General features: G+C 37.5%; 1 protein-coding gene across 1 annotated transcript; it reads right to left on the bottom strand.

Annotated features, from left to right (window-relative positions):
* Positions 1-622: 622 nt before the first annotated feature.
* abcg2d (ATP binding cassette subfamily G member 2 (JR blood group)) lies at positions 623-12,343 on the bottom strand. The gene is made up of 15 exons (XM_068727150.1): positions 12,135-12,343; positions 11,111-11,170; positions 10,887-11,001; positions 10,386-10,538; positions 10,145-10,302; positions 8,805-8,956; positions 8,507-8,608; positions 7,019-7,269; positions 5,361-5,443; positions 3,182-3,271; positions 2,338-2,459; positions 1,871-2,025; positions 1,660-1,749; positions 993-1,105; positions 623-770 (listed from the first exon to the last, which is right to left on the bottom strand). The coding sequence occupies exons 1-15, from the start codon at positions 12,341-12,343 to the stop codon at positions 623-625; spliced, it is 2,001 nt and encodes a 666-aa protein (XP_068583251.1).
* Between the last annotated feature and the right edge of the window lie 1,216 nt (positions 12,344-13,559).

Below are 13,559 nucleotides of genomic sequence, written 5' to 3'. Positions count from 1 at the left end.
TTTATATCAAGTGTAATTTGAAAATTGTAAAAAAGCTGTATAATCAAAACTACTCAGTTCTAAAAGTACGGACAAAAAGCATAGTCTGATTTTAAAATAATGGAGTGTCTAGTAATAGTTAGTTTGTCTAAAAGCTTTCTGACAGAAAGCCCTTTCCATATGCATGTCACTGTCGATGTGTGAACATCTCCTACGCATCAGAAAACTTTTGGGTTTATAAAACGATGTGATAAATTAAAATACATTGTCAATTAGCTCCTAAAACGTTAACAATTTAGAGACACATGGTTTACACCAAAGATGACAAAACTAAAGTTTGCGTTCAGGTTTGTATTTTAGCTATACTGAATATCACACTATACAAATGCAAACCACAGACACACTCAAAGAAATAGTTTGACATTTTTGTGAAAATTTGCTTATGCCCTTTGAGTTAGATGAGAAAATCAATACTCCCATATCTAGATATGAGAGTGGTTTCAGTTGGCTCATCTATATCGAACTCTATGCAAAAAAAAAGAAGAAAATAATGGTGTTCCGTTCTTTTAAAGATGAAGTTCTTGGTGAACAGCTATTGGCCTGGTTCATTGAAGACAAATATAAAAGATGCATAGTCACACATTTAAGTGAATTTCTTGATGTAGCGGAGTTTCAGATAGGTGATGATGAGGAATATCAACATCATAATGGTCAGAGCCACATGATTCTCCCACAGTCCCCAGGTGGTGTACTCTATTCCCAGGTAGTCCAGATACTGCTCTCCTGTACATCTGAAATAACAATCCCAACTGGTCACTTACACATTAAATATCAATATTTAAGCAGATTTAATACATGTTAGTCAACTGGAATGATGCTTATGACTGTAAACATGTCCACTTTTAACATGAAACATGGTGGACTAGCGGATTGGAAAAGTCCTAATTTGTCACAGGCAGTATAAGCCAGTAAGATATAACCAGAGCATATACAAAGCATGCAGCTCTACTCACGTCAGGCCGACTGTGCTCACACTGCTGTTTGTCCCTGCAGGGGACATGTTGCTGTTTCGGATCATGGCCTCGTCACAAAACTTCAAACCCACAAACTCACTGATCTGCAAGGCCTAACCATAGACGATGTAATCAATAAAATGCTGAGCAGATCATAGTCAATATATTAGATTAGACTCTAGACTGAGACTGCATGCTGATCTGTGTTGATCAATGGAAAAATGTGGCCATCAAATTATTAATTATCATTGCCCAAAAAATGTGTCTTTGGCAGTAGTTTTCGTTTCTCTCTTGGTATGTTTGTTGTGCACCAAAACACCAATCCTTATATGTCAAAACCTACTTGGTAATAAAATGTTGCTATAAATATTACTAGGCTATAGTGTAGCGTATGTACAGTCCAACATTTTTATCAGTATTAAATTATTACGTTGTCATTATCAGGTAGACTTTAGATAGTTTGTCAAATACTATCACAAGATGAAGAATCATTTTAATATCGTTATCAAAAATAAATGTCTGTGTATATTATGTATAAGCATACCTGGTGAAGATGTGAAACATCAAAGCTATATATATATATATATATGAACTATAAACATTTAGTTGTTACTATTAGTTGTATTTCAGGTCTTCCTGTCAAAACCTCCCGTTAAATGTGACTTACTGCAAAGCCGTAGCGAGGAATGCTAAAGTACCGCAACCAAGCCAGCCAGTCATTCATGCTGGGTAAGTTCACCAAGAGACCTGAGAAAATCTAAAAACACAAAACAAACTGAAGCTTTTTTGATATCACAAAAGGAAAAGCTAAAAACTGTAATTGTGCTTGAAACCCATTTGTGTGCATATGTGTTTTTCTGTGTGGCTGCGTCTCTCACCATCATGAAGACAAAGGTGATGGTCATGTAGATGTTGGCGAGAGCCACGATGCTCTGGTCAGCTGAGATGGCCATGGTCATGGCTGTGGCTGTGTAACCCACCAGAGTCACGGTCAGCGTGAAGATGAAAAAGGGTGCAGCTGTAGATTTGAGCCCTGAGTGGACGGACGGACGGAAACACAGACACACAGACACACAGACACACACACACACACACACACACACACACACACACACACACACACACACACACACACACACACACACACACACACACACACAGAGTGAAATTCAACTCTTCTTTGTTTGGAAGTCAAGAGGGAGACGCACGTGGCGGAGATCTGCACTCTACTGAGAGCACTTTTCTAGTATCTAGACTGAAATACAGAGCCATCTGCATTTAAATTCAGTATTCAATCTAGTGCTGTTTCCACACATTTATTAGTTCATACATCTGTCAATCTTACCAATCATGAAGTAGACAATACAGCTGAAGATAACAGAGGTGATGGTGTGCAGAGTGATTTCAGACAGGATCTTAGAGAGGAAGTAGACAGACACTCTGTAGTAGCCGCTGATGTACTCATGCCTGTCACAAGAAAACAAAAGCAGAAATTCCATCTCTGCCCACTTATTCCAAAATATTTTGAATTATCCACCTAGATGTCATAATGATGTCAGTGTCCTGCACGACTTCCTGACAGATTACATACTAGCGGTCGACCAAATATTGGATTTTGAAAGGCTGATATTATAATTATAGTTTGGAGCAAGATAAAGCTGATAGCCGATTAATCTGTCCAATACCGGTGGATTACACCGTTGGAATATGTTCTATTTATTTACAATTGCAGATGGGCTGTTAGAAAGACTCTTACAAACCATTAATGTTCACACATATTCTTGGGGGAAGGAGGTTCCTAAAGTATGTAATTGAATTTCATGAATGGATAGTTACGTGGCATGATTATTTAGAAGAGAGAATGCCAAATTGGTAAATAAAAGGAACTGTTGAATGATTTAATTCCCTCCCTGTCGTGTATCATGGACAAAGAGCTCATAGTGTTGCGTTGTTATATATTCGAGAGATTACTTTTGTGGGGAGTGATAAACTGAAATCGTCTTTCTGTAAAATCAGCTGTTCCCCTGGATGGCTAACCCTAATGCCAGAATAATACTTTGAAGGTTTATTAGTGGAATAGTAAATTGCTTTGTGGGAAGAAATATCTCAAACTATCTAAATAATAAATATGTAATACGTAATCTAAAGTCTGAGTGCCCCCCCCCCCCCCCTCGACCTCTATTACATACACAAACAGTTTCCTCTCGATGATGAAGAGCTCAGCTGCAGACACAGTGCTGAAGCACTGGTTGACTGTGATGAAGAAGAGGACGCCCATCCTGTTAGAAAAACAAAACTTGATCATTGAATCTCTTTTTTGCATTATTGCAACATTTTCATATCATATTCCACAAAAAGGTACTGGTTCCAGACAGAGAGAAAGAGCACACACATAATATACAGTGTATTATCTAATGACAAAGGAAACAAAAGAAAGGGATTGAGGCTTTGTAAATAATGACTGGTGTTCTCCAAACAAACAAAAGAGGGCTGAAGCTCATTTATAACACAGTAGCCAGTGTGTGAGTGACAGCTTCTCCCTCTTTGTTGTGAGTCTGCCAGTCACTAATATACCTTTTTGTGTAATTTCAGACCCTGGCTGTCCACCAGTTGTCCAGAGTCTGTTCCTGCCAGTTTCCACCCCCTGATCTCCACACACACACCTTCTGCCCAATTCCCTCAATAGATTCTCGAGTACCATCCAGATCGTCTAGTGTCGGTGAGTCATCTGATGGGCCTTTACAGAGACCATCAATCAAACTATTTAGAACAAATGTCGATAACAATTGGTGGCCGATCAATTGAATCATCCTTCAAAAGTCTGAAAGGTAAATATAAACTTACAGCCAGCAGCCTGTTAGCTTAGCTTAGCATAAAGACAGGAAACAGGGGGAAACCGCTAGCCTGGCTCTGTCCAAGGTAGCAAAGTCTGCCTACCAGCACCTCGAAAGCTCAATAATCAACATGCCATGTCTTGCTATATCTATCTATATATATCTTAAAAGTGTAGATATAAAAGCAACACATTTTGGTTTTACAGGAGGTTATGGGCTGTACAATTCTGCAGTAACTTCCTGGGGTCCAGAAAATTGACTTTTTTTTTAAAATTCTGCTCGTCATCTTAAATAAGTAAGTACCATAAAATCAAAATAGTTCCTATTGAGTTTAACTCTAATGAAACATTCTATGTAAATTAAAAAGCGTTGCCTATTACACTGACAAGAGTTGACTCTAAAGGAAGAGTTGGCTTGAGATTATGGTACTAAATGTGATGTAGTCCACATGTACATGCAGGGACTTAAAAGGTGACTGACTCCACTTTGGCCCTGCACCCAGTGAAAAGGAGGGAGGGCTGAATAACTTGAGACATTTAAGCCACATACACTGGTGTCTACTATACTGCCTATGCATTGACCATGAATATAATGACATTAAATCCTTATATTTCACTGAACCATACACAGAAAAAAAGAAAGGGGAGACCATTGAGATTTCGAATGTGCTTCACTGAGTTTTGGAGTACCAGGTTGTGCCCAATAAAACATGGTAAGAGGATTAGCCATGCAGGAGCTGCTCTATTTTTCACACTTCCTTATTAAAAGCAAGTGACTGACTTAAAAACCTGAACAATTATTAGGAAATATGTCGCAATAATCCCTATGTGCATACTATAGGCACCTAATTAACAGAAATAATCAAAATAGCATATCTGTGTGCACATTATAACAGATGTACAGATTATGATGGCAAGCATTGTGCATTATAAATAATAATAATAATAATGATCATAATGATAATACATGTATTAATATGGTACCTTTAAAAACAGAGTTTACAAAGTGCTTTGACAGACAAAGCAAGGCAAAAGGTGGAGCAATACAACAACAGAAAGCTCCACAGTGAGGCCCAAGAAAGCAAGTGATACCTTGTGATTATTTTTGGAAAAGTTTCGACAGTCTTGGTTAACACATTGTTTTTGCTACCTGACAGTTGAGTGAGTGATGTTTGGGCATGATGGTGGGTTTTATTGTTAGCTATTATATAATGTATTTTTTATTATTATAGGATGACTGCAGTCATGGTTTCCAAGTCCCCCCTTTTAAAAAAACAAAAACAAGTCTTTAAAAATGTTTTAATGCCTCAAAGAAGCCAATTTTAAGTGTGTTGAGTCTTAAAATATACTGAATCACGTGTTGAAGTGTTGGTTTTTCATTTCTAGAATTACCAGGTTACCGATCATCAGAAAAAATACGAAGGACATGACCTCGCTGTCCTCATTGGCAGCCCGTGGCCCTCTGTACAGTAAATATATTTGGATGAATGGAAACAGAGGATTTCTGAGGACGTGCATTTCAGCAGGTTTCTCACCTGTTCTGCATACCGCTCTGATCATCTTTGACCCCGAAAAAAATGGCTCCAACAACAAGGGCGAGGAAAATGTTGACCCCCAGCTGCACAGAAAAAACAAGATTGTAATAGAAGCATTGACAACCATCTAGAAAGTCCTGCTTTTAAATCAGCAACCAGGGTCAAAACCCAAACAATGCTTGTAAGAACAAATCTGTCTGACCAACAGTTTTGGCTTGTGGCCTTCATTAAGGTCACCATACAACACTTTGCAAAGAACAAGATGATTATGAATGTTTTTTTACTTCTTTCATACTCATCCTGTTTTAATGCTCTTTAATAAGTGTTGCATAATGTAAAGTTGGTACTAAATTTTGCTGGAGTTTTGACAATTTCTCTCCTTCATGCACATTGCAAGTAGATGAGATTCCAGAAACACCCACTATACTTGTATCTGTCTATATACATTCATAATTGAATGACAAAATGCTTGGAGATTTAGATCATTGAATTGATGGAAAATTGCTACTTATATCTATCTTTGCAATCAGTGAAGGAATTCAGTCCCACAGTTCTAATTGTGGACTGTCATAAATTATATTTGAAGAAGGAAAATAAAATTCAAGCAGTATCCTCTTTGACAGAAAAGCCAATGATTCTGGGGATCTGGGGTCAAGTGGACACCCTGCTCCTCCTCCACATAGCTCTAACCAGAACTGGTGGTGGGGGAGGATGATGGAAAAGAGTGAGAAAAGTGAAAGCGACACAAGTTTTAATCTTAACAATTTACAGATTATGATGGGACTAAGTGGTTCCCAGGGTGAAGGGATAAGCTAATAAGGTTGAGCCTTTTTCACCTCATTCCCCGCAGCCCCTCATGTGAAAGCGGGGCAGTGGATCATGAAGGCATCATGTGATGAGTCCCGGACCAGGGCGAAGGGGCTTTGTCCAGATATGATATCAGTTCAGATCCTGGCCCAAAGAGGCAAGAGTGGGGTCGCAACAGTCACCAAAGCCGATTACGGCGCCCACGCCACCTAGAGCCTCTCTTGTGGGATTATTTTGACTTATTTAGGGCCAATTAGCTGTTAATAATTCTTAAAGTGAGGAGACTTCTGACGGCATTTTGCCGCCATGGGGTGACTAATGAGAGCCTTAAGTCTTGACCCCTCTAAAGTGCTGTCTATGCATCCTGTGCAAGGTGATAACAGCACTGACATTGATTATTTTTGGAGTGTTTCAACAAAGTAAATGTGATAGTGGCACAACATCATGTTTAAACCTTTAACCTTAAAACAGAAAACTGAGACGTTAATTAAATATTCATCCGTCAGAGCTCGAGACATTTAAAACTTGGAGTCGCACTAAAGTCACGAAAATGAGGACTTACTTATTTGACTCACTTGAGACGTGATGACAAAATCAACATGAGGAGACTTTACCTCAGATCAATAAATATAAAACAATTAAGTCTTGTGCATAGTTTTTGCCTTTTAGAACATCAATTAATAAACTTGTAATGGAACTAATTTACAACAATTCAGCAAGTTTGAGAAGTGAAGAATAATTTATCAAAGATGTGCTCTGTTATTTATTAACAGATGGCTTCAAGTTTATGGCTGATATTCTTACCAATGATGATGAGTGTTGTGCTTTAGGTGAGTAACAGGGATGTATACCTGGGCCACAGACGTCTGAGGGTTCAGCGTGAGGTTCTGGAAGGTTCTTGTTAGAACCCAACGTAGCTGGTGGAAGAAGGAGCTGTTGTAGGTGATGGTGTGGGATGTTGAATATGAGATACACTTCTTCTCCTGGACGATACTCTCCAGCTCAGCTCTTGTGTCGCTGGAGTAGCTGCTGTTCCTGTACTCCTCCACCAGGTTCTCCTGGATGCTCTGCCTGGAACCGATGAGCTCATCAATGTCCAAATCTGGCCATGCACAGGAGGAAAATGATAGATTTAGCAACTGGCAGTACTCTTCTACAATAGACACTCAAGATCCCTTAAAGCACTGGATTTAAAAAAAATAAAAAATCATAGTGTGGACCTTCAATGTGAACTGGAGGAATATTTACCTTATAAAAGAGTCTGATGATGTGTGAGAGAAACATGTTGCTCTTCCACTTGCAAAAAATGTTTAAATAAATACAGAGAGGTTTTTATTATCATCAGCATTTTATCATTTAAAAATGATGTCAAAACTCAAGCAGGTTAGACTGTTGTAACACTCTATTTCCAGGATATTATAGTCAATAGGGCGGCTCCAGCTTATTAAAAATTGCGCAGCCAGAGTCCGTACATTCACACGAAAATTTGTAACATATTCCTCCGGTACTGAAACCACTTCATTGGCTCCCGGTACAATACAGAATCATCTTCAAAATCCTGCAATAATAGACCTTGAAGCACATAATGGTTCGGCTCCTCAGTAGATTTCTAACTTGCTCACTGATTATGATCTGACCTTCGGGTCATCTAGTTGGACCCAGAATTAGATCCAGGTCTGGTGAGGCTGCCTTCAGTTACTGTGGTCCTGCTCTCTAAAACAAGCTGCCTGATGACTCTAGGTCCATCACAACTGTGTCCACATTCAAAAGCAGTCTCAAAACTTACCTATTCTCCCAGGCCAATGGTTAAATGCTGTGTATGTGTGTGTGTTTTATCTATGTATAGTCCTGTATTACTATATTTCTGTTGATTATGCTGATATGATCTTATGCTTATATCTATATTCATTTATTTGTTCCTTAAATATAAGCACTTTGGGTTTAAGCGTATGCAATGTGCTATATTAATATTATAGCCATTGCCTGTTTGACCAGCATCGGACTGAATTATACTGCTTGACTTTCGTGCCAGATTCTACTTTGAACTGTAATTTGTATTGCTCTGTTTAGTCTGTTTTATTAAATTTTAGCTTATTTCTATCTTTTTTTTTGCTCTTTCGATATAAAAGATAATATAATATATGTGTATTTTTATTCCTTGTGTTTCTTTTCTTATGTAAAGCACTTTAAATCAACGTATTGAAAGGTACTATACAAATAAACTCTTGATAATAAAAACAGATTTCATAAAATGGCATAAAAAACCTTTCTGAACTAGTAAATAAAGGCTGTTCAAAAGAAGAAAAAATCTTGACAGTATTTTTTTTAAATGGCGTTACCCTCAGAGCCATTGCCTTTGGTCATGGTTGTAACGGTGGAGTCTCCATTAATAACATCCAGAAAGAAGTCAGCCGGGTTGTTGTGGGGCTCACAGAGGTAGCCTGGAACACAGATTACAATGATTGCTATCTAATATCAATACGTGTCCAGTGTTTTCTCAAGACATTTATTTATTGCCGTATAAGAATAAAGCTGCACAACCATCTACATTCATTTCCAGGTGACATTAAAAACACCAGGAACCGTACAAAGATGTTAGACGGTATCTTGTGGTGATAATAGTTTCCACGTACTTACCGATGTTGGCAAAATAGTCCAAAGCATTTGGCGCTGGTCCATGGTAAACCATTTTACCACCAACCAGCAGAGTCAGAGTGTCAAACAGTCTGTAGATGGAGTATCGAGGTTGGTGGATGGACATAATTATTGTTCTTCCATGACTGGCCATTCTGAAAAGACACATAGTAAAAAAATACAATGATAGTAAATACAATAAAGATTCCTTCTAATTGCAAAAACACCACAACAAAATGGTAAATGGTAAGGAACAGTATCATTTAATTCATTATAATTCAAGACCGTAAAAGTCAATAAAAAGTGGCACAAACGCTCACACTGAAGGTCTGTGACACATTTTATTTTGAAAAAAAAATCTAGGTTTTGTGGGAATAATTCACAATATAAGTGGGTGCAAGGCTTTCAGAAAAAAAAAATATCAATAAAGAAAATCTGTAACGTCTGCACACTCACTCCATGCCATACAAGTTTAATAATGACAACTTTTTGATCCCACTTGGATCTTTTGGAAACCAAACACATAATATACATCATATCTGCATAATGATGGCAGGTGTGGTTCATCCAAAAAGCCCAGGGTGATAAAACATCCCAAAACAGTGGAAAATTAACAATTCAATAATGTACAAAGAAAAGGTACATAACGAAAAAACAGTAATACAAAAGCCATTCTTTTTAATATCAAACATAATTTTATGAATACAACAGGTGTGTCTTTTTTCTTTTTACTTAATGTCAATTTGATCTAGCTAACTTTTCTTTTGAAGGGTGTTTTCAAGATGTATTCTCTAAAGAATATTTTGGACGGTGTATCTCATATGTTTAAAATAAGGTATATGTTTGAAATAGTAGGTGTGCGAACATACCTTTTTCAATAATAAACAATGTATCGTAGATTGAACAACCAAACAGTGAAACACTGGCATGCTTCAATTACAGATGTTTAGGTCCAAAGAGGCCACTCTTTATTTGATTAAATTAAATTTTAATGCCAAATTAAATAAAACAGTAGGCATTAAAAGCTTGATTAAAATAATATTCCCTTTTTAAGGGTAACTTTTGCTCTAACATAAGACTAAAATTTGCTCTAAATAAGCCTACAAGCCTTGAAAATGTATATTTAAAAAATGCATTGAAACCAGAAATTCAGTTGATAGTGTCATAAAGTGATACACGTGTACATATAATTTGCTTTTATATTCAGAAAGATTTTTTAAGTGTTTTTAGTGTTATGTTACATTTTATTGGATACAGGTGTAGTTTTGGGGAACAGACAAAGCTGGAGACTGAATATAACCTGTAGTAAAATCAGAAGAATGGCAGAGAAGCTTCTTTATTACCTTTTCAGCAACAGCAGGACAGAGTTAGCAGTGCTGGCATCCAGTCCTGTGGTCGGTTCATCCAGAAAGAGAACTGAGGGATCAATAATCAGCTCCATGCCGATGCTTGTCCTCTTCCTCTCTCCTCCCGAGATCCCCCGCGTCATCTGTGTGCCCACCTGAGCAAAACACCCGCATAAGTCTGTCAAAACTCTCACCTGATGTCTTAAAAAAGAAGATAAGTAACTGTGTGAATATTTACCTTGGAGTCAGCCACTTTGGTGAGACCCAGTTCTCTAATGAGGTGATTGACTCGAGCCTCCTTCTCACTCTGATGCACGGTGCTGGGCAGCCGCAGTGCCGCAGAAAAACACAGATTCTCCCTCACAGTCAGGGTGCCCATGACCACATCTTCCTGTTAGAGGAGACAAGAGCTTGAGGTCAGAGACAGGGCAGATCATTTGTTTTCTACATTTCCACAGAGTAAAGCAGAGAATTGATGATCTAACAGTGTTTAGAAGCTAGGAAATGTAAAGCTGCTATAATCATTGTTTTTATATCAACAAGGACTCAATCATCCAACTCTGTAGTTTTCCTCAGCTTCATGGAGCTTTTTAGTGTGTGTCAGCTCATTGTTTAGGTTTTACAGCCCTTTACTGTATAGTTTACTGTATATAATTTTAGTGAAAAAAAAATCCTAATAAAACACTGTACACTACACACAAAAAAGGTTTTGGTAATCATGGTAATAATTCAGATGCACCTGAACCACATAGCCAGAGAGGCACTTGAAGTTTGGAGGCTGTGGTGCTTTGTCAATGAGTACTTCTCCCAAGAGACCTGAAGGATCCTTTCTCGCAGCCAGAATATCCAAGAATCTTTCAACAAAAACAACCCAAAAACAATACTTAATAAATACATCTACAGCAACAAATGCAGGTGACTCATTTTAATGTATTTTTTCTTGGAGATCAATGTGATACTCACGAAGACTTTCCACTTCCAGTAGGTCCAAGAATAGCGTTGAGGCCAGGTCTCATAATCCCACTGCAAGACAATGATACACAACTCTCTGTAACCAATTCAACACAGATGAATTAGTTGAAAGGCAAAGATCAGGGCATACTAAAAAGGAGTGAAAAAAAAGACAGTGATGTGATGAAACACTTAAGTCACTTTCCTCTTCGCACTTTTTCTAAATAAATTTCCCTCCCTCATCCCAAATAAAATAATTATGCATGAAAAGATTTTGCAGTTGTTACAGATGTCATAAACATCTTGAAAGCTGCAAATAAAATGTTACTGTGGTGTAAAACAATTCAAAAGCAAATGACTTCAGAGAGAACAGTTACACAAAAGAGAGAAGAGAAAGAGTCGGTGATATAAAATGGAATTAAAAGACTTGAATAAAATCCAGGCAGTGGCTCACGTGACTGTGTTTAATTCGTTTCCCTGGCAGACTGCTCTTTAGTGCACCAGAGAGATTATATGCAAGAAACCATGCTTAATATCATTTAATTAACCCTGAGGCGGGAAAAGGCCTAACAACTTGTGTGAAATGATTCATTCTTCCATGGGAAATGTCACTTGTATTTAATACCATCAGAAAGAAACCAATGTAAGAGTCTATTCACTATTGTTGTACTTTGGATTAGGACACAATGAGTAACATTGAATTGCAATGAAGAACCACTTCTGTTTTACATTTAACACAGCCTCCTAAATTAAAAATGTCAGCGATAGTCAATGATATTTTTTGTTTCGTTTGCTAAGAAAATGCTTGTCATTGATCTGCAGCAAATTATTAGAGAAAGCAACAAACTGATCAATGTGCCACAGTGCAAAAACCTACGGATCTCTATGAGCATTTAGGTCTTTGGGTCCGTTGCAGAATTTTAGTGTGTGAATGATAAGAAAAAAGAAAGAAGAGTACAGAAAGAGACAGATGCAACTGATGAGACACAAAACAAAGAAAACAAGATAAAGAAGGTGTACAATTTTTACAACTGACTTGAGGTCGAACAGTATTTCCCTGTGGCTGGTTTTCCTTTTGCATAAGAAGCCACTCGTCTGCTGAACTTTGTACTGGATGTTGTGGAAGCTCACGGTGGAGCCACACGGCAGCTTCTTTTGGTCTACGGCTGTGACCACTTTCGCCATCCCGTTGGTGCCGACATCTTCTGTCAATGCAATGTTGATGTGACAGCCTCTCTCCATCATCCTGTGCAGCAAGTGCGTTACCTGCTGGTGTGATGCAAAACAATACAAACACAGTGCAAGTAAGGAATGCATCTCAGGGTTTCACACAGTACATCTCACATGTATATGGCTGCTGTTAAATTGACCAAAAGATTTGATGTGTTAGAATCTTGGTGGCTTACAGTAACACCACAGCTCAAATAAATTCCTGGGGCAATTCCAGGTAAGCTTCCATAAATTATTACCAATGCACCAAACTAGTTTTTCCCCTTTATATTTTTCAAAGGGTATTAAACTATTGTGTGAGTGTAAAATGTACACATATTCATAGATCAATCAGTTAATGGTAATAATAATTTCAAACAAATGCATCTCAAAATGAATAACTCAGATTAAAGCAGTGATGTTGAGACAATTAAACGTATGCCTGTACAATTTTCCTTTCATGTAATTGTTTTAAGGACGCTGTGAAGTGACGTCCAGAAGGAATAGACTATAACTTCTCTTACTTAAATAGTTAACAACCGTATCAAAATGCCATCATTAATATCAGTCTAGCATCTTTAAATGTTAAATCCTCTGAGGAGATGTCATATCTGTGCCAAAGGAATTCAACAGCTCCATTTTTTTGAATGTATTAAAGACTTTGGAGAAGGACAGATCAGTAAAAAGAGACAGTAAAGAAAACCTGTCAGCACCAAAGAGGTATACTGATGTTTAACAAAGAGTGGTCAAAGGGAGCGATTTTAACCATAAATAAAAACACAGTAAGCGTGTGTCCACGACTTCCAAATAGACTTCCTATATCTCATATAGCTTCAAAAATAAAAACAGGCATAAATGAAGAACTATAATAAATAAAAACACACTGGTTTTTCTATCATAAGTGATGAGTGAATTGAGTTATTCAACTATGTAGAATATGTAATACTCAGAAGACATGGCTCCAATATAAAAGGGCTTAAAGCTAGGGCAGCAACTAATTTATCACTCAAAAATGAAATATTATTTTCTATATTAACCAATTAGATTAACCTATAAAATGTCACAAAATAGTGAAAAATGTCAAATCCAGGAGGTCAAAAGGTTAAATGTCTTGTTTTGTCTGTTCAAAACCCAAAGATAGTCAGTTTAATAGAATATCAACCAGATAAATCTCTATTTAAGAGGCTAAAACATTATTTTTGTGTTGATCAACTAATTGATGTGTTGCAACTCTACTTAACTTTTTCGGAAC

This window comes from Cebidichthys violaceus, unplaced genomic scaffold, assembly GCF_023349555.1.
Source record: "Cebidichthys violaceus isolate CVI_PGR_0920_01 unplaced genomic scaffold, fCebVio1.0.p SCAF_4, whole genome shotgun sequence".
Taxonomy (NCBI): Eukaryota; Metazoa; Chordata; class Actinopteri; order Perciformes; family Stichaeidae; genus Cebidichthys; species Cebidichthys violaceus.
The sequence above is the reverse complement of the archived record's forward strand: the minus strand, read 5'-3'. Positions and strand labels throughout refer to the sequence as shown.

Coding starts and splice junctions, on each gene's coding strand:
- abcg2d (XM_068727150.1), bottom strand. CDS start 12,343: ATGATGGAGAGAGGCTGTCACATCAACATTGCATTGACAGAAGATGTC. Junction 2,460..3,181: donor ATCGAGAGGAAACTGTTTGT/GTATGTAATAGA, acceptor TTCTTGTGACAG/GCATGAGTACATCAGCGGCT. Junction 771..992: donor GTGAGCACAGTCGGCCTGAC/GTGAGTAGAGCT, acceptor TTGTTATTTCAG/ATGTACAGGAGAGCAGTATC.